Below are 20,766 nucleotides of genomic sequence, written 5' to 3'. Positions count from 1 at the left end.
AAATATATATATATATATATTTTATTATGTATCATATCTTAGACGCATAAGAAACTCCCGAAAAAACTCTGCTCTCTCTCCTCTTCTTTGATAAAATTTCTGCACCGAACGCCATGGGAGGAAAGGTCCAACTCCCTCTCTCTCTTCCTTTTTTCTTTTTTCTTTTTTTTTTTTTCATTTTCCTCCCCTTTTCGCTGCTCACGCCTCTTTTGAGGCCCTATCCAACTAGAATTTTCTCTAGCTCTATCTGCCTCTTCGGATGTATTTTATTAGCTTTCCGTCTCAAACAGAGCATTAGTGCGATTACAATCTTCAAACTAGCTAGTAACTGAAACTAACGGTGTATAAACAAGTTCACCATCTACTAATTAATAAAATTAAACAATATCGATCATACTGAGATTCTAGACTTCGCAACATGACAGGATGGTGACATTATAATGTCACAGGATGGTGACATTCACCATCTTCTTCGTCACTGCAGTCACGGTCTCCTTTTATATACTCCTGCCTTAACGTAGATGACATATCTACATTATCATGAGAGTGGAAAAGAAAAATAACTAATTATAAATGAACTACGAGCAATATAGAAAATTGAAAATGTTTTCGAAAAGATGAAAATTATTGCCGTTTGCTCGATATATATATCCCCCCATTTTCCCTGGAAAATTATGATGCGATAAAGGTGATTATTAGCATTGACACCTCGTGGATGCAAAACTAAAGGATCGATCATACCGTCCTTGGTATTTTTCTGGCATGGCTGCCGGTGCCCCAGAAATTAATGTGTTGTAGTCTCTGGTCCGGATAATCGGGTACTACTCGGTCGGTTAACTGGCTATTCGGTTACCGGAGTCGGTTACCAAATTTCAATAACCGGCTACCCCAGAGCCGGTTATCGATTTTAGCTAATAACCGGGAACCGGCTCCGGGTTTACACCCTATAGTTTAGGTTTATTGTTGGGGAACTCATCATTATTTCTTCAATTGGATTTTTCACTTCTTTTTCATTTCGAATCAAAAGTGGGAATCATTGTAACTCTTCCTCAATCAATTAGGAAAAAAAAATATATATATATATTATGTTATTTGCTTTTTCTTTACACCAAGAAATTCTCCTATATATGAACATTGTTTGATATAGCCGCGACCATCCATCTTAATAGATCGCTAAAAGTGCACAAGTCATACCAAATATTTTTTATTAAAGTAATTAACCAAATATAGCTACATTTTCATCAAAATTTGAACTTTAATTAGCCAAAATAACATTTGGCTAGCCGAGTGTGAAAGATCTTAGGAGTCCAACAGGCTACCGTAGCGTGGCACATACCTGCTACCTTAATGGTTGGGGTGTCCTTGGCAATCCAAGAAAATTTTAGTATCCTTATAGTAGTTTCAGTAATGACCTTTTCACTCCCTATATAGATGGATTATGAGTTTTAAACAGATCATTTAGTAGTTTATAGTGAGAAAAAAAATTGCTAAAGATTTTACTACAACGATAATATATATATATATATAATGGATAAGTTTTATTCCATGAAAGACTCTCGTCAAACATAATTTGAATGAGATGCCAAGTTCTTTTTATTTTTTTTATTTGAATTTTTCTTGCACATGTTTATTGTAAACTAGAAAACTTTTGTATTTGAAATGAAAATTCTTTTTAAAGACTATTTTATGGACGTATAACTTTTATACACATGCAATTATGACTTATAACTTAATATGAAATTAAATATAATATTTGTCTGTTTTTATTTTACATAAGCGCGCACACATTTACATAGATGGAGTACTATACATACATATATTTGTGTAACACTTAGATGGTAGGAGATTACAATAATATATAGGTTCAGATTGACCCACACAAAAACTCCTGATTATAAATTAACATGATAGCAGCCAAATAGGACTTGCAGTGTCTTAAATACAAGAAAAGTGTCAAATCTAAGTGTTTTTTTTTTCCTTAGTAGTGTCGGATATATATATACTAATCAACTATGCATGGGACATACTGAAGCATCAGTACTCCGTGGCTCATAAATGTTAAGGGTCCCGACTTCCTTAAGTAACATCAATGAAATAATTCAGCAATGATATATACATATCACATTTTCTGTGCATCTTTGCAAACAGATCGAGCTCGTGGAATACCCTTGAGAGTAGAGGAGATGATGGCAAGATTTCTTCCTTATATTTGCTTTATTCTACTCATGATCTCGCTTATTTGCATGGAAGCCCAAGCAGGCCGTCTAGGGCCTACTCCTGATGATGAAGGTGAGGAGTTCTTTCTTCTTGTTTCTATATATATGTAAACTTTTCGATCATTTCAGGTTGGTGTGAATGAAAATCTAAACATTAGGCCCTGTTTAATAACCCCATTCCCTTTCCCTTCCCCTTATTTTTACCTTTCCCAAAAAATATCAATTCAAAACATTCTTAACCTTTTTTTACTTTTTATATCACATCAACAAATATCTACTTTTCCATAAATATTATCAAATATCAACAAAAATATTATTATTTAAATAAAAAAATCCACTACAAGACAAAAAATATCTACTTTTCCATATAAATTCTTTCTACTTTATATTACATCAATCACTTTTTACTCACACTAAAAAAAAAAAAATGATCCTATAAGGAAAGAGGAGGGGAAGGGATTACTAAACGGGGCTATGTAGATATGTATTTATATGTGTGTGTACGTTGTGTTTTCAGCCTAGCTAATGAATTAGCTTTTAGTGGCAGCATATGTCATTTATCATTATTCTAAGATTAAAGTTGTTACGAATTTGGGTATTATAATTTATTGTAATCTATTTAAAAACTCTTATATGTTAATAAAATTATCAAAAAAAAATTATCTCCAAATTCTCTCTTAATTAATCTACCCAAATTGTGGGCTTGTTTGGCAAAGACATGTACAGAACAGAATAGAACAGAGTAGTGGGTTGTTAGTAAAATTATCAAAAAAAAACTCTTATATGTTAATAAAATTATCAAAAAAAAATTATCTCCAAATTCTCTCTTAATTAATCTACCCAAATTGTGGGCTTGTTTGGCAAAGACATATACAGAACAGAATAGAACAGAATAGTGGGTTGTTAATTTTGAAATTAGTAAAAATTGATGTGATATAAAATAAAAAGAATTTGTATAAAAAAGTGAAAATGTTTTGTATTGTAGTGAATTTTTTTATTTGAATAGTAATAAAAAATTATTGATGTGATATAAAAAGTGAAAAAAGTGAAAATATTTTGATGTTGATTGATGGTAAAAAAAATAAAAAAGTGATAAAAAAAATTATATAAACAGTAACAACACTATGACTATGCTGTTATGTTCTGTAACCCTTCAAACAAGCCCTGTATTCCGATTGTATCCAACGTTATGAAGGATTGTTCACGTGTAAATAGTACGTATAGAGTACTAACAACGTACTAGTCATGCAGTCAAACGGCAGCAGTTGACTGACATCAACCATTTCATGAAAAAATATTGTAGAAAATTTAGATGTCGACAACAGAAGTGCTAGAGTATCTACAGTTTTTTTGTTTAATATTATTTTTTACATTAAATGCTTCAAAAGGTTTGGTTTGATTTAAATTTAATGCATTTAATGCTTTTAATAATAAACTTTATCAATAAAAAAAATAGTATTTATTTGAAGTAGTAAAATATTTAGAGAACTTGTTAATTAATAGTTTTAAGAAATGACTAGCTAAATCAACAAAAATAGATTTTTAGAATTAAATTTAGAGAAATTTAAAAAAACTTATTGTGAATGCTCATAAGCAACAAAAGTTTTAACAGAAGTAGGCTTCCAAAAACAAACCCAAACAAAAAAATAGCGTTGGCTTTGTATACAACAAACAAAAAATGGTTGTGTTTTGACCTCATAAATGGGTCATAAATATCTCAATCCTTTAAAACTTGGGCATAAGTCAAAGAATGGACCGTCTAAATCGGTATAGACACCAAAATAGAGGAGGAGAGTTATAACCATCACATGACCTTTTAACCCGGTCCAAACTCCCAATCAAGGAGTCGCGGGAAAAGCCATGACACTCGAAAGATCCTTTAACCCTACCCAAATGGGTAGGGATATGACCCTCACGATACAATTCAATCTTACTCAAACCTTTAAAACCCTTCAAACCTACCCGAACGTATGCTAACCAGGGAAAAACTACTACAACCACCTAGCTAGAAGAGCTTGAAGAGAGGGATGCGTTGCATAAACTAGGACAGCTAGAATCTGTCTTCAAGGAGTAACCAACTCCAGATACTTGGTCCTAGGCTCAAATTTATTTATTTATTTACATTATTGGTCATAGTACTTCATAAAGGAAGTGGGAGTCTTCTACGAGTACTCCGAAAAGAAAATATAACTGACATATTACTAAAACTAAAAACAAAATCTGACATGTGGTCCAAATTTATTCAGTACGACCTCACCTTTATGCCAAAAATAGAGATGAGGTCGTATGGAAATTTCGTAAGATATATATATATTGTAATAAAAACGAACGTTGCTTTGTTTTATTTTTATATAGATTAATTTATAGAGCATTTTAAGGATAAAAAAAAAAAATCATAATAAAAAAATAACAACAAATTTGATGAGGTTGGTGTATTATGCAGTGAAAGCTCTTCACGAAGTAGCTACACAATTGGGGAAGAAAGATTGGAATTTCAATGTAGACCCGTGTTCTAATCATGACTCGAGCTGGGAGACACCAAAACCGAATTCGAGTTCATTAACGACGCAACGATTGTACAACAATTCTCTAATCTGCGATTGCACAATCGCTGTTGGTGAATGTCACGTGGTTCAACTGTACGTACCCTTCATTTCCCTTTATACAACATGTAACTGAAGTTGTGAACAGATCAAGCTTTTATTCAACCAAAAGCAGAAAAGGTACTTAAATTTGACTTACAAAGTCGCTGATTTCACCATTCAAGAATAGAGAGTGAGGTCACCGGTTCAATTTTGGATTTTGTCATTCTCTGTTCAGAAATATATGGGGGGAAGATGATCCGTCATTCCTTCTCCTAGTACATTATGGATTAATGCAAGTGTGATTATTCTTGTTACAGATTTCTTAAAGGGCAGGATCTCGATGGTGTGCTTCCACCTTCCCTGGTGAAACTACCCTACCTAAAGATGATGTAAGAAGACTCGCCAACTATTTTTTTTTTTATTTACATTTACATGAAAACATAGATAAAGACACTCACGAGTTAGGTCTCACGTTGCTTATTTGCAAAATTGGACTTTCTAAGTGATTCTAACAAAATTGTAAATTGTCTAATCCCAATAGCGAGACATGGCAATCGCTTTTTCTGGGTCGTTACAAAATTCATTTAAACTTCTAATCTAACGGCCCGCTTTCCTCTTGCTTGTAGTGACCTCACTCGAAACTACCTCACTGGTACAATACCACCCGGATGGGCTTCTATAAAGTTGGAATTTCTGTAAGTTACGACTGATTTCATGTCTAAGGTTAGCCACGTACTGAATGCTCTTTCTTATTGAATTAAGCTGATTCATTGCAGGTCCATTACTGTAAACAAGTTATCTGGACCAATCCCACCCTACCTGGGAAGCTTTACCACTCTTATATACTTGTATGCTCATATTGTATCTTTCTTGCTCACCCTTTTTTTAATCTAGTAGAATGCATCATAGTTTCATTTGCTTTAGCCGAGCTTTAATATTGACGAAGACTATATTTTCAGGAGCTTAGAGAACAATCTGTTTTCTGGAATTATTCCCCCTGAGCTTGGGAATTTGGTTAACTTGGAGAATCTGTCAGTGTTTCGTTTTTAATCCTTCTATTCATTTTCAAATCAGATTTGATGATTCTCTTTTTAATTATCAATGCTTTTCTTATTCAACTGACACTAAGTTGAACCGGTCTGAGCATCCCATTTGATGACTGCAGTATTCTTAGCCATAACAATCTCACTGGAGAGTTGCCAATAGCTCTCACTAATCTAACCAAATTAACGGAACTGTAAGTGGTTGCAACCCATTTCTATAGTAATTTTAGATGTTTACTTGAAAAGCTTATAATTTCTATGTTATTCGGTCTTGTTTCCAATTTGGCTGTATGCAGTAGGATTAGCAGTAACAACTTCACTGGAAGAATGCCCGACTTTTTTCAAAGTTGGAAACACCTTCAGAAATTGTATGCGTTCTATTTTTTATTTTTATTTTCCTATAATGTTAAAATCTCTTTTAGTAGAATATTCAGGTTTAATCTAACCCATTAGAATTGTGTTTTTAACAGAGAGATTCAAGCTAGCGGTCTCGAGGGGCCCATTCCCCGTAGCATTTCTGTCATGAGTAATTTAACCGACTTGTAAGTTCTGCCTTCGATGTACTCTTGGGTTGCATAATCTCTCTCCCATCTTCATGTGATACTCAAATTAACAAGACGTGTTGCTTAAGACACTAACAGTTATTAATAATGCAATTTAATGCAGAAGGATTAGTGACTTACTTGGTGAGGGTTCTGAATTTCCATCCTTAAGTAACATGACATCCATGTTAAGATTGTAAGTGATTCTTTTTCTGTACTTAAATGATACAAGTTGAGACGACCCCCTTTTTTTTTTACAAACTCAAAACGAGTCATTGTAGTGGCACGACTACGTGTCCCTCAGCCAACATATGGCACATGCCCAATAACATGTACCTGATATACAGAGTTATAACTATAGCGGAATACATCATGATACCATCAAACATAGTGGAAAAGCATAACTATAAATAAACTTGTTATCTATACATTCGATCCGATCCATTCGTTCGTAGAGCTATTTACTCGATCGCAGACATTTTTGGAACACCTCTAACAGAGGGACAAATAGTAAATTTTGAAAGAACTTATTGTAAACCTCTTTCAGATATGAATCTATCTGATTCAGAGGGGAAGAACTTGCAGCAGTATCTCAATTTCAATTCAAACATGGGTTTGATTCACACTCCATGTTCTGAGAAATATTTACCATCCGAAAAGAGGAAAAAACGGAGTCTTTATCTAAAGAAATGCCTTGAGAAAGGGCAGATGTATAGAACCTTTCAACGAGATAGTGCTTTTTCAAAGTGAGCCACAACACAAGTCTATCTCACTACAAAAAAAAACTCATTTATGGACGGTTTTTTTCTAGACGGTTTTTAAAACCGTCTAGAAAACAAAATTTGCAGACGGTTTTTTTTAAAACCGTCTGTAAAAAATTTATTATAGACGGTTTTTACTAAACCGTCTGGAAATTTTCAAAACCGTCTGTAAATATTATTCCCAAAGAATTTTATGGACGGTTTTTACAAAACCGTCCATAAAATTCTAGACGGTTTTTACTAAACCGTCTAGAAATTTTCATTTCTAGACGGTTTTTATAAAACCGTCTATAAATTTAGAAACGGTTTTTACCAAACCGTCCATAAAATTTAAGTTCTAGATGTTTTCAAAAAAAACCGTTTGGAAATATTTTTTCTCACGCCATGTCATCAATCCGCGTGATGCCTCCAAATTTCACTTTCCCTACCAAAATCACAACCGTCCATTAATTCTTTTGACAACCAAAAACTTTCCTAGCCAAACCAAAATAAATAAAAAGGAATATATATGGCCTGACTGGAGGTACGTAGCTAGATTGACAAATCTCGCCCATCAATGCCACTGCCGAAAACGACATCTCCGAGCTCTCCGGTGGTGTCCACTACAACCACCGGCCAAGAGAGACGAAGATGAGGAGGTTCGATCCACCTAGGGAGACGAAGATGAGGAGGTCCGATCCGCTAAGAGAGACGAAGATGAGCGTGTCCACTACCACCACCGCTTCCACACCTCCAATCCGAGACCGCGAGCTATTATACCAGACAAACATCTCCGACGATCGATGACTCCTCGTTGTCATCCCCCTCCGCCGAGCCTGAAATCAGACTGAGCCGCGAAGCCTCCGGAACTCACTGCCACTGAAATTGACCGAAGCCTGTAGAACTGAGCCGCGAAGCCTCTGCGAAGCCTCAACACCGTCCTCTCCATCGTCGACCTGGCCAAGCCCTATCTGTTGCAACTATGGTGGCATGGGGGGTATAGGGGGTTTGCTCACGCCTCAGATTAGGGAAAGACCTATTATCTTAATTAACATTTCTGGTAATAATTAAAAAAATAAAATTTAATTAATGATGTTAATATATATTAAAAAAGAAAAGAAATACATCTCTCAAAAAAAAAGAAAAAAAAAAAGGGGCAAACCGTTCAGAATTGAATCTGGACGGTTTTACTTAAACCGTCCAGAAATTTATTTCGCGACTGTTTATCCTGGACGGTTTTAAATCGTCTATAATAAACTGTCTGGAATTGTTTCCAGATGGTTTTTTTCAATTTCTGGACGGTTTAAAACCGTCCAGAATTTGTGTTTTTTTTGTATTGTCTATTTAAGGTTTAACTACATATAACTATTACAAAAGAATGGCTTATACAGAATAATACATGACACATACGTCACAAGCCATATACAAAAATACTCAAAATAAGGACACCATAGTCCATCCAACTACGACTGTCGCTATAGGCTTCAATCGTAGTAACCCAAATAAAACGCTACAGGATCATCATCCGCATCAGTAGTACCTGTAATCATAAGAATAGCATCTACACGGTTGTGGTGGTATCCACATCCGCATAGGTGAATGAATGAGTCCACCGTCTCAGTATAAAACATATTAAGACCTCAGTGATATTAAACTAACTAAGTTTTCACAAAGAACCAACATTTATTTTATTTTTAGTCACGCAAGCACTATATCAGCCATAATTTACCAATAGCTAATATAGTAAATACTAACTATTCAGAAAACATTTAAGACATACTATATAGCTGTGAATATATGTAGAAGTTCTAGTCTACTGCTTGGAAGATTCTACATATAGACCCCTCTATAATAATACTTTTCAACGGTAGCTCAGACATATGTGCACACGATCACTCCATCACAGATATCACGTCTACACATAAGTCTTAAGCAATAAAACATGGCATCTTACTCTTCCATACTTGGATATCATCCTTTAACAAAATACCCGCAACACCATTTCTAATCATATTTCAGCTTCATGCCTTGAACGTCAGTAGATCATGAGAGCACTAGAGTTGAACTCAATTATGCTAAAACGTCTTTCCTGAAAAACAATAACAGTTAATCTTCTTACTCATAGACATGCCATTACTCGCACCTGAGTAGTCATGAATCCATGTACATTCAAGTTCAATGTTTCTTAACACATGCGACTATCCGATAAAAATATACGTAACCGTTTTTCATTTAAGACACTTATGCATATCAACACGTCTACTAAAAGCTACTCATAACATAAAAATATCGCTCATGAAATAATGCTATACATGATATGCATGAAACTGGGTTTACTAGGGCTTAGGTCCCTCACGATGCTGATAACTGCAGTTTAACTGTGTTTACTGTTGTTTTACTGTGTTCTGTTACTCTTGTACTACTGTTGTATGTATGATCTATACTACATGCTCTATACTCTATGCCTGACTAGTATATGTTTCACGACTGTATCATGCTATAAAATCATCCTGTTACTAAATCATGTTCCCTTAAAACTAAACAAATCCGATATTTCATCAAATACTTTGAAAACATTCAAATCATAGTTTCTTCATAAAACATAAACAGTTTCAACATGACATGTTCTCAAACAATTTTGCATAATTTAAATTACAACTGCAGCACACACTTAAACACTTTAAAACAATTCAACACTCTTCACTCTACATCAATTCTTAATCATCATTGATATAATTGAGCATAATCAAAACTAATCAAATTATCCAAAACATATTTGATCATATGGTCGGTTCGGTTTCATATATATATATATATATATATATATATATATATATATATATATATATATATCAATCTATTACATGTAAAAATATATATTTTCTCTGTGAGTAGAATTGTCATCTCAGATCGTTTGTACTCCCAATATCCAAACAACTCTAAGCTTAACCGTAAAGTGTTGCTAAAAATACAATATATTGCATTAATTAGCATTCTAACCAATAAACACCCTAGGTAGCATTTTGAATTGTTCAAAAAGCCACTTTGCTAATTTACCCATTAAACTCTAAAACTTCTAAATATTTATCCAAAATTTCTAATCACTTTAATAAACTCAATATTACTAACCCATAAGCATTACTTAGGGTTAATCATAATAAAATAGCATTTTAACAAAATACCCAAAAACTAATATCTATGAAAAACTTACCAAAAATTCGCCATGCAAAGACCAAATGCTCGGGAAGTTCTTAGCAACTCCAAACCACACAAAACCTAGAGAAAACGCCAAGTTAAACTCATTTCTAAAAAATTTATTAAAAATCTCCAAAAATGCGAGTTTAACGATTTACCTCAAAACAATCGGTCAAAACATAGATTGGGCTTCAATGATTACATTATCGAAGTCGGATCTAAGATTGGACGGCTGGTTTTCAAGATATCACGGTTTTTAGATGAAAAACTGTATAGAAATAGGGAAGAAAAACCGAGCTGCCAAGAAGAAAAGGGCATTCGGCCCTCTTTAAAATAGACCCCGTCCGGGCGGGCATCACAAGCCGTCCGGATGCGCGTGAAATGAGGCGTCCACCACCTGTAGAACAGGTACCGTCTGGACGGGCATTGTCTCCCGTCCAAACGCGCGTCCACTTGCGGACTTGTGCCCAAAAAGGGCCGTCCGGACGCCCACAATATTGCATCCAGAGCGCCATGTATACTTACACATTTTTACATCATTTCCTCATTTATTCCATTTTCAATTCCTTTTCTCTTATTTTTCATTTATATAACTTATTTCTTTGATCCATAAAATATTTTCTGCGCATCCTATTGTATTTTCCGGTTGTCAATTCAATTTTAGTCATTTATCCCATTAAGTTTTATTCTTAAAATGATAAACAATATTCGAGACATCATACAAGTTTATAGCAATTTTGCTTAGATGACTGCGGTTGACATTGCAGGATGTTGAGGAGCTGCAATCTTTACGGACCAATCTCCCCAAATATATCAAAAATGACAGTACTACAAACTCTGTAGGTCTTCTTTCCTTTCTGTTTTCCTCCCTTTTTTTTTCTGTTTTATTTGCTAAAATATTACTGAACTACAAACCCCGGCCAGACGGTTGGATTATCTCCATTAAGAACATTATTCTGTACATACATACATGCATAAAGTTTTCTTTTTTCCTATTTGTTTTTGGGTAGTGTAAGTAGAAATTGGCATGTTAAAATTTATGGACTTTGGGTTTTCATGGTACCCTATTCTTAAAGCTAGTAGTGGATAACTATTTCAATAAAGATTTTAGTCATTCTTTTCTAGAAATAAGATCATCTACAGAAACCATCAAACCAAGGTGTACGTAGTTTTGGAGTAACATTAATTTGAAATAAGGATGGGGAAACATCGTTCATCTAATATGTAATAATTAATTATCTGATTTCATCATTTAGCCTTTGAAAACAATGATGATTGCTTCTAATCTTTGCAACCTACACCTTTTAGAAAGTAGCTATCTAAGGTTTCCAACCAATACTCATTGTAGGAATGGCAGCCATGATCCACCCCCTCCTACTCCTTTGGCCTATTGTGGCAGCTGCCATAAGATACCTTTGAACAATTTGCGCTCTAGTTAGGCTGTCTATGGAATTTGTTCTAACCTACATTTCCATTGTTATATGGACATTCAAGTCTCTCTTTCAATTTTTTTTCTTCCTATATCTTCAAAATATGGACATTTATATCTCATTTTATAATCCTTCTTTTCTGTTACTAATACTCTTTCATCGTTATATCCATGCAGAGATCTCAGCTTCAACAGATTGGAAGGAAATATTCCAGATTTTAAAGATCAAACACAGTTAAAAATCATGTAAGTGTGGAGTCAAAACCCTAAATATAGCTCTATTTTTTATTTTTTTTTATTTTTTTTTTATGAAGAAGTAAACTTTTCTCATTCAACAACTGAAACCAACTTACAAAGCAGACCAGCCAAAAAAACAAGCTGATAAAAACACAACAGAGATCAAAACAAGGGCCTAAACAAAACCAGACCCTACAATAGACAACTTAACCAAAGAAACCAGAAAATAAACTAGAATCTGGCATTACACCAACAAGTTTACAGTGAGATTCCAGTTTTGACAAAGTACAAAATTTCCCCTAGACTTCTTGAATCTTCCTTTACCCAAAATTCTGGATCGAACTTCCCAAAAAATAACCTTCAAAATTTGTTCCTCTGTTTTTGGTTGGCCACCATGCTTAATTTCATTTCTGGCCCGCCAAATATGATAAACAGTAGAGCTCAAGACCAGCCTGCATAAAACATCAAGCAAGCCCTTCGATTTCCAATTCCTGCGTCCCTCCTGTAAATATAGCTCTATTGCAGAGGAGCTCAAATAAACAATTAAAAAGCAGCTTAAAGCACACAAATAATAACGATTTGGTTTTTCTCCAATGTTAATAGGTGAAGATATAAGGAATTTCACAATCAACAAAGAGATTATATTGCTTATGGTTACCCATACACATATGTATATACATTTATATATGAATATATCATCACAAAGTATATACTTTATATTCGAATATTTCTCCTTTAGGAATGATATAAATAAAAGTTTAACAAGAGCGTGATTATGTTGCTATTTGAACAGGATTCTTACAAGCAACTTGCTCAATGGGACTATTCCAGACTGGATCATAAACCGAGACAGTTCCGCGTACATAATTCGTCTTGAACTCAATTTGAAATTTGCATGGCATGATTTTTTTTTCTTTAATTTTTTATGTTTCTGTATATATTTAATCTTTACAGACATCATAATGTTCAAATATACATTACTTTAGACATTGATTCATCTCATGAACCCTTTATGGTTAGCGGGAGAGCTCCTTCAATCATATTGAATGGGTGAATTCAACTGATTTTGCTACTGGCATAGATTTTCTTCTTGCACCATGTGACTCCAGCAAAAAAAGAATGGAGAGAAATTTCTTTTTACCATTGTTAACGTTGGATCTCTGTTATTTGGAAATTCCATGTTCACAATTAATTTTGAGTTGGTTACGGAAGTTTGGTGGTCTTAGCTTGAATTGACAGCTTAAACTACTGATTTAGATGCAGTCAGTCATACTACTTCTGTAAGGGTCAGATCTTCTCTGTCTAGGTGTTTCTGGAATATTCAAATGAATTTCTTTTACAATTATCTTTAGTTTATCAAAACCTTTTCAAATATACTTTTTCTTTTCTTATGGATTTATAATGAGTTATTAATGAAAATACGTTTTTGTGCAGCCAAATAGATCTTTCTTACAATAACTTTTCAGAAAGCTCTGCACCACCTAATTGTCGAGAAAGCCTGTAAGGACTTTTCTCATCCTTTTTAATCTTAGTTTAAGTTTACTTGAGGTTTGCGTACTTACCCTCTTCACAAGCTTTTAGTTTTTTAAAACTAACTAGATTCTGATTTCATCAGGAATTTGTTTCAGAGCTTCTCTGGACAGGACAACTTGTAAGCTTCTAACTTGTAAACTTATTAGAAGAAACAATGTTTTTCGGATATGGCTTACATTTTGTAGAAAAATAACAGGACATCTTCTGTTATTTTAAAGCTATTAAAACTTCCCCATTTTTATTCCAAACGACGTAGTTTTATAGCAAACTAACAGAAGTTTTCTAAATGCCGTTTGCACCGAACGAAAACTGTCCTCTTTCTTCTTCACCCACTTCCACTTTCTCTCTCTTTCGGTAAGTTCGTCTTTGAAACAAACCTCTTTTCAGTACTTTCCTCTCTCTCTCTCTCTCTCTCTCTCTCTTTACACATTATCTTCCTCAACTCTGATAGTTTCAAAGCCATGATTTTCTCTCTTCTCCCCCTCTCTCCCGCTTTAATTGAAGCGAAAGATGTTGCCTCTCTCTGCAAAAACCTGGCCTTGTTTTTGGTTTTCTACGAAACCAGTTAAACGCTCCTATGGTTGCTGAAAGGAGGGGTTAAAAGCTCAAAACTTTGAAAGGTGAATAGTTATCGTTTTGGTCCCTGAGGATTTTGTCCCTTTGAGAAATTTCTCAAAATCTCTCTTGCATCGAGCTCTCCATAGTTTCCTCAAAATAACCCATGTCAGAAACTCTCTCCGAATTTACCTCCGATCTACTCTTACGCCATTCATTTTATATCATTTTATTTCAATTCTCCCGCTTCTTCACTTTCATCCCCGCCTTCCGCTTTTTGTGCATCTCTCTCTGGGTGCAATTTCTTCACCGAGTGCGATTTTGTCAAAGGTAGGTATGTGGAAGGAAAGTTGAAAGTGGAACCTTTTAGTTTGAGTTCAAACAGAAGATGGAAGAGTGTAGAAGAAGCCTAGTAGAGATAAGGTAGTACACGGGTGGAACCTTTGAGTTTGAGTTCAAACAAAAGATGGAAGAGTGTAGAAGAAGCCTAGTAGAGCAAGTGGGGAGCAACTGGAGGCTACTGAGGCTTGACTAAACGGGGCATTTTGGGTTAAAAAAATAAATAAATGTAGGACGTTGGACGAAGGGAATTGGCTGATTGTTGGTGCAATTTTGATGTTCATGAAAGTAGTTAGTTAACGTAGTTATTCTCAAAATTAATAAAAAATAATATATGGTTAAAATGGAGAAATGTTTAGAGAGTTTGATGTATGAGTTACTTTAAAAGTGATGGATAAAATCAAAAAAATACATTGTTTGGGTTAAATTTGGAGAAAATTTTGGAGATCTTGATAATGATGCTCTAAAAGCTATGTGTTTGGAGTTGATAAATCACCACTTATCTCAAAAGCTTAAGTTGATAGGAAAAGAAAAATTTAATCACTTAATCAATAATATAACACTCTTATCATGTTTGGGCTCAAACTATATTTTAACATATAAGGCCTAAAACATGAAATATTTAATTGAAATTAGAGTAAATAATGAAATTAAGATTCAAACTTAAGACCTTTGGCAATGATACATGTTAAATCATGACTTATCCTAAAAGTTAAATTTATAGAAAGAATGAAATTTAATCATTTAATCAATACTTTAGTAAGTTAAAAATACGGAAGCTTTACTCTTAGCTTTACATTTAAAATAACAAGATATGTTATGTTATTTTACTACGGGATGGAAGCCCCATCCATGCTTTTCTGTTATTTTTTTTTTTTAAGATTTTATTTTGGAGAAGCATTTTTTTTTTTTTAATTCTAATTTTGCTACGTTAACACTTCTTTCTTTGTACTACGCTAATTAAGAACACTTGGTGGCGTGTGCCAGCAGCCCTATCCATGCTCAAAAGGTAATTATATTACCTTATTCATTCCAATTGAGGTGTATGCTTTAATTATGTTTTCAGGCGTTCCTTTTGAGATTTTCTTTCATAATTAAATGAAAGAAAAACATGGTAAAATATACCATCTTGTTATTGGCAACCTAGTAAATGAAACAAGAGAAAGTTAATACATAATTTCCTTTTTGCTCTATAATGTTTGCTTATATCTTATTTCATTAAAAAGCTGTTGTTTTTGTTTCTGGGTAGATCGGTACTCCTTATATATAAATTGTGGTGGAAGTCCAACCACTATTAGAAACATAGAGTACGAAGGGGATCAAAACCAAGCAGGTCCAGCAACATTTGTTCCTAACACTGCTAGTTGGGGATTCAGTAGCAGCGGAAATTTTTGGGATGCCAACAGAACCTCAGATCAATACATAGCAAATAATGTGTCAATACTAAGAGTGAAGAACTCTGAACTATTCACGCGTGCACGGCTCTCTCCTCTTTCTCTGACATATTATGCACGTTGCTTGGCAAATGGAAATTATACGGTGAAACTATACTTTGCAGAGATAGTATTAAGAGACAACAGATCTTTTTATAGTCTTGGAAGACGGATATTTGATATTTATATCCAGGTATGAAGCTATATTTGTTTCGCTTTATACATAGAACACAATTTTATTGATTCAATTTGTTACAGGAAAAATTGGTGCGGAAGGATTTTGATATTGAACATGAAGCACCAGGTGTTGATAAAGCCGTTGTAAGGGAATTTAAAGCAGTTGTGAAGAATAAAGTTTTACAAATCCGCTTTCATTGGGCTGGGAAAGGGACTACAGCTGTCCCAAGGAGAGGAATATATGGTCCTCTCATCTCAGCAATCTCTGTTAAATCTGGTAAACATTTCTTGGAGTATGAGAATCTTTTTAGTTTCCAACTTCTTCCATACATATTAGATTGATGAGCAATAAAAGCATAGCACGATATAGTTGAAGTTAGAGCCTATGATTATTTGCTGTAAAAAGTATTACCCAAAACAAGATTAAACTTCAACTAAAATTTTTTATAATCTTCTTTATACTCTTACTCTGATATTCGTGTGCTTGAACCATCCATTCATATCTTGTTTTAGATTGGTCTACCTATGTCTATCTATGTATATGACACTACTTGTATTCCAGGATGCAACTTTATAATCAGTTTCCTTAACTATTTTTCTCTTCCGCAGATTTCAGTCCCCCTTATGATTACAGGAAGATATTCATTGTTGTTGGAGCTGTAGTATCAGCGCTATTGCTCGTTTTTATGATTTTAGGTATTCGAATTTGGAAAATCAATAGAGGCAAGATAACAAGGGAAAAAGGTAATCACCAGGCGCTCATTTTGGTGTAGAAATTAGATAGGATAATTTATATCTTCTCCAACTATTCACGAAGTTGAAACAATGTATAGCAATTTCCCAAGGGCTTTATATACTATTGCAGTCTACGTGTTATATTATTTAACATTTTTCTCTTGATGAAAAATCAACAATCCAAAATACACCATGAAAGCAATATATTATACTGTTGCTGGATTGCAGAGCATAAGAATCTGTCTTCATGATAGCTTTCTTTGGCTTTTTCGGTACTGCTACTGGAGTCAATTAGTTTCAACCATAATCATACAGAAATATGAGATTGTTGTTTTTTCATAAAATCTAAATGAAGGCATATTTACATGAGAGATGGATGACTTGAGGTCTCTGAGTAGAGTAAATGTCTAAGGACCCATATTAAAAAAAAAAAAAAAAAAACATTGCGAGAGATAAAAGATTATGGATTTCAATTAACTCTTTGAAATGTCATCTAAATGATCTTACCATTATTGTTGAAAAGAACAAAAGGCAAATCTCTTGGTAATACCTACCAATGGAGTTCCTCTCTTTTTAATTGTTTTTTTGATTCCCAGTACACCTGTGATTGGAAAACAAAAATGAAACCCTAAATCTTGTAAAAACTTGGGGTTTATGTGGTTGACCAGTTGCAGTATGGTACTTTCTCACTGCATTTGTTTGGTCACATTCTATCTGACATCTTCTAAGTAGTCAATAGACACAACAATACTAATTAAAAAATTAATCATATCATTTATAAGATGTAATGTGACATCTTAGCCTCACATTTTCATTCCTTCTGGCAGAGCTGAGAGGATTAGATCTGCAAACTGGTTTTTTCACCTATAGGCAAATCAAAGCAGCCACTAACAACTTTGATGCTGCAAATAAGATTGGGGAAGGTGGTTTTGGATCTGTATACAAGGTATCCCACAACGTCATCTTCCTTCAATTTTAGGCTATTTATTTTCTTTTCTTATTTATCCATGATACTTAGAGGCATCTAATTAGATAATGAATACATACCTGAAGATGTATATTTTTCTATTTCTATTGCAGGGTATACTATTAGATGGTACTATAATTGCAGTTAAGAAACTTTCTTCAAAATCAAATCAAGGAAACCGTGAATTTGTGAACGAAATAGGAATGATATCTGCTTTACAACACCCAAATCTTGTTAGATTGTTTGGATGCTGTGTCGAAGGAAATCAACTATTCTTGGTATATGAATACCTGGAAAACAATAGCTTGGCACGTGCTTTGTTTGGTAAGCCTGAGGTTTTCACTTTAGTATTTTATGTTGACAGTAGAATGCTTACGAACTTAAAACTGAGAGTGGCCTATATTAAGAAATAAGTTGATGAGTTCCCCATTGGACAATTTGCAAAATATGTAGGTCCAGAGGAATACCACTTGAACTTGGACTGGCCTTTAAGGCAGAAAATATGCGTTGGCATAGCAAGAGGTTTGGCTTTTTTGCACGAGGAATCAACACTAAGAATTGTTCATAGAGACATCAAAACTTCCAATGTGCTATTGGATATGGATCTTAACCCAAAGATTTCTGACTTTGGTTTGGCCAAGCTTGATGAAAAGGAAAACACCCACATCAGCACACGAGTCGCTGGAACAATGTGAGCTATCTTTTTCCTCCTTTCTTCAATATGGAGTCTTTTTGTGATTCTATTCTTCTGTTTCATTTGCCTCCCAAGTTATTGAGCAAGAGAGAAAAAGGAACAAATATTGATTGATCTTTATGTCTCTGTGAGATGCTGCCTTGAAAGTAAACCTGAACATGGAAGCATTCAAAGTCTTTGCATATCAGAAAAGTTTGTATATGGAATATGATATTGACGTCCTGGATCAAGTGTTTGTTAGGATTTTTATATGTCAGCTGTTTGCATTTACAACACAACCATGCTTACAAAGAAATTCGAAGCTACATTAATTATCAACCAATTTTTAAGTGCTGAAAACGTCTAAAAAAAGGCGAAAAATATGTTTAATCAACCTCTAAAATAAATGCTACCCCTAAACAATGACTCCCTTATTCTCAGTACAGAGAAATAAACAATACAGAGTAATTTATGCTCAATTATTCTATGATCCTTCACTTTCAAAAACCAATATTTCCAAAGGGAAAAAAGAATTTATTGAGATCTTGCGGAATCTAAGACCACACCCCGTTAAACTTGAGCTCAATGACCAAACAAATTGTGTGGCTAAAGTTATATTACATCAGTTCTTCACTTGCAATGTGCAAAGGTAATGACATATTCTTCTTCCTCACTGACAAAAATTTAAATTACCACTCAACCCTAGTAGCCTTATTGATTGCATAATTGCATTGTAAATGCAAATGAAATATGATTTGGTACCTAAGTTTCTCTTGATTCTTAAGTACTTTGTTGGATATGAAAGATCAGATCTTTATACAAGTGATCTTCTTCTTCTTTTTTCTTTTTTTTTTTTTTTTTTTTTAGATAATTCCTACTAGTGATATAAGTCATAATATAATCTTCATTTGCAGAGGATATATGGCACCCGAATATGCATTATGGGGTTATTTAACCTATAAAGCAGATGTCTATGCTTTTGGGGTTGTTGCACTGGAAATTGTTACTGGGAAGAGCATCATGAAATATCGACCAAAAGAGAACTGTGTATGCCTTCTAGATTGGGTAAGATTGATCTTTTTATTTTGACATATGCTACTATAATTAACGTTCAGAGGCCTGGCTGCTTCTTTGTCCTTTTCCACTCAATTTGGTCATCCTAATACATTACTCTAGATTCAACCAGCAAAATAAACTAACATATGTTGAAATTGTTTGATTCGTTCACTTCACACTTTCAGCTTATTGACATGTATATTATTTTCTATGCTCATTATAGGATAGATTGGGTAAGATTGATCTTTTTTCTATTCTTATTATAGGCGCTTGTTCTACAACAAAAGGGTACTCTCATGGAGCTGGTGGATCCACAGTTTGGTTCTGAATTAAACAAGGAGGAAGCTATTAGAATGATCAAAGTAGCTCTGTTGTGCACTAATCCATCGCCAGAACTTAGACCCACCATGTCTGCAGTAGTAAGCATGCTCGAAGGCCAAACCATTGTTGATGAAGTCACCATGGATCCAAGTATATATGGCGATGAATTGAGGTTTAGTGCCTTAAGAGACCAGTTTGAACAACTCCAACCAGTAACAAGGAGAACAAGTGGAGAAGAGATCCTTCTGCATTCAACAGATGTGACATGGGTTGGATCTTCTTCGACATCTGCCCAGGATCTCTATCAAGTTAATCTTGATTCTCAGTAAATTCAGCATACTATTGCCCCCAGCCATGCTAAATGCTCTTATTATAATCAATAAACCAACATTTGCTATAGACAGCTGAAAAAATGTAGACTTATAATCTCTCTTTCCATTGTTGAATTCTGAATAAAAAGAATATGCCGTAAAATGACGCAGAAGATTGTTGCAAGCAATAGAAATTCACCTCTTGATCATAGAATTCATTACATTATGAGTGCTAAACTCAATAGTGCATAAGATATATATACGTACCCTTGAGTTGTCTCTGCTTATCCTGTTCGAGAAAACTGGTGCTTTTAGATTGCATTTACTTGTAATAATTTGATGTCTTTGGTTCTCATGTTTTAGTGATTGAAATCATATTTTCTTACGTGGAAAATGATAGCGTTGATGAATTATCAAGTATTCTTTATTCTAACGTTCCTTGAAGAAATACGAAACAAATATATGAAAATAAATTGCCTCCAATTGGATTAGACAATTGACCACACCTTTTTTTTAGGAATTGTGCATTCGATTGTTTATTTCACTAAACTAGATTAATTGCATTATATAATTTTATTCGCTTATTACAAATTCTCCATATCGATCTATTTATTAGATAACTTGAATAATATATGATAGTACATAATAACTAAAAAGTTATATAATTAATATTAATTTT

General features: G+C 34.0%; 1 protein-coding gene across 2 annotated transcripts; it reads left to right on the top strand.

The window, feature by feature from the left end:
• The first annotated feature begins 2,158 nt into the window (after positions 1 to 2,158).
• LOC133868393 (probable LRR receptor-like serine/threonine-protein kinase At1g07650) lies at positions 2,159 to 20,301 on the top strand. 2 transcript variants are annotated; one of them, XM_062305282.1, is made up of 24 exons: positions 2,159 to 2,289; positions 4,660 to 4,855; positions 5,119 to 5,190; positions 5,428 to 5,496; positions 5,578 to 5,649; positions 5,761 to 5,832; positions 5,967 to 6,038; positions 6,141 to 6,212; positions 6,315 to 6,386; positions 6,511 to 6,582; positions 11,089 to 11,160; positions 11,928 to 11,996; positions 12,781 to 12,846; positions 13,422 to 13,487; positions 13,603 to 13,638; positions 15,380 to 15,423; positions 15,664 to 16,040; positions 16,106 to 16,301; positions 16,634 to 16,768; positions 17,587 to 17,705; positions 17,840 to 18,050; positions 18,180 to 18,417; positions 19,314 to 19,464; positions 19,722 to 20,301. In XM_062305282.1, the coding sequence occupies exons 1-24, from the start codon at positions 2,184 to 2,186 to the stop codon at positions 20,103 to 20,105; spliced, it is 3,039 nt and encodes a 1,012-aa protein (XP_062161266.1). In that variant the 5' UTR covers positions 2,159 to 2,183; the 3' UTR covers positions 20,106 to 20,301. The 2 variants fall into 2 exon arrangements, with proteins under 2 accessions (XP_062161266.1, XP_062161267.1); XM_062305283.1 differs by lacking the exons at positions 2,159 to 2,289; positions 4,660 to 4,855 and adding an exon at positions 4,881 to 4,939.
• The last annotated feature ends 465 nt before the right edge of the window (positions 20,302 to 20,766 follow it).

This window comes from Alnus glutinosa, chromosome 5, assembly GCF_958979055.1.
Source record: "Alnus glutinosa chromosome 5, dhAlnGlut1.1, whole genome shotgun sequence".
Classification (NCBI taxonomy): domain Eukaryota; kingdom Viridiplantae; phylum Streptophyta; class Magnoliopsida; order Fagales; family Betulaceae; genus Alnus; species Alnus glutinosa.
The sequence above is the reverse complement of the archived record's forward strand: the minus strand, read 5'-3'. Positions and strand labels throughout refer to the sequence as shown.

Bases quoted from the DNA above. Each gene is read 5' to 3' on its own strand.
- LOC133868393 (XM_062305282.1), top strand. From the start codon at position 2,184: ATGATGGCAAGATTTCTTCCTTATATTTGCTTTATTCTACTCATGATC. The intron at 6,387-6,510 runs GTAAGTTCTGCC...AATTTAATGCAG, and splicing joins ATGAGTAATTTAACCGACTT to AAGGATTAGTGACTTACTTG. The intron at 16,302-16,633 runs GTAAACATTTCT...TCTCTTCCGCAG, and splicing joins AGCAATCTCTGTTAAATCTG to ATTTCAGTCCCCCTTATGAT.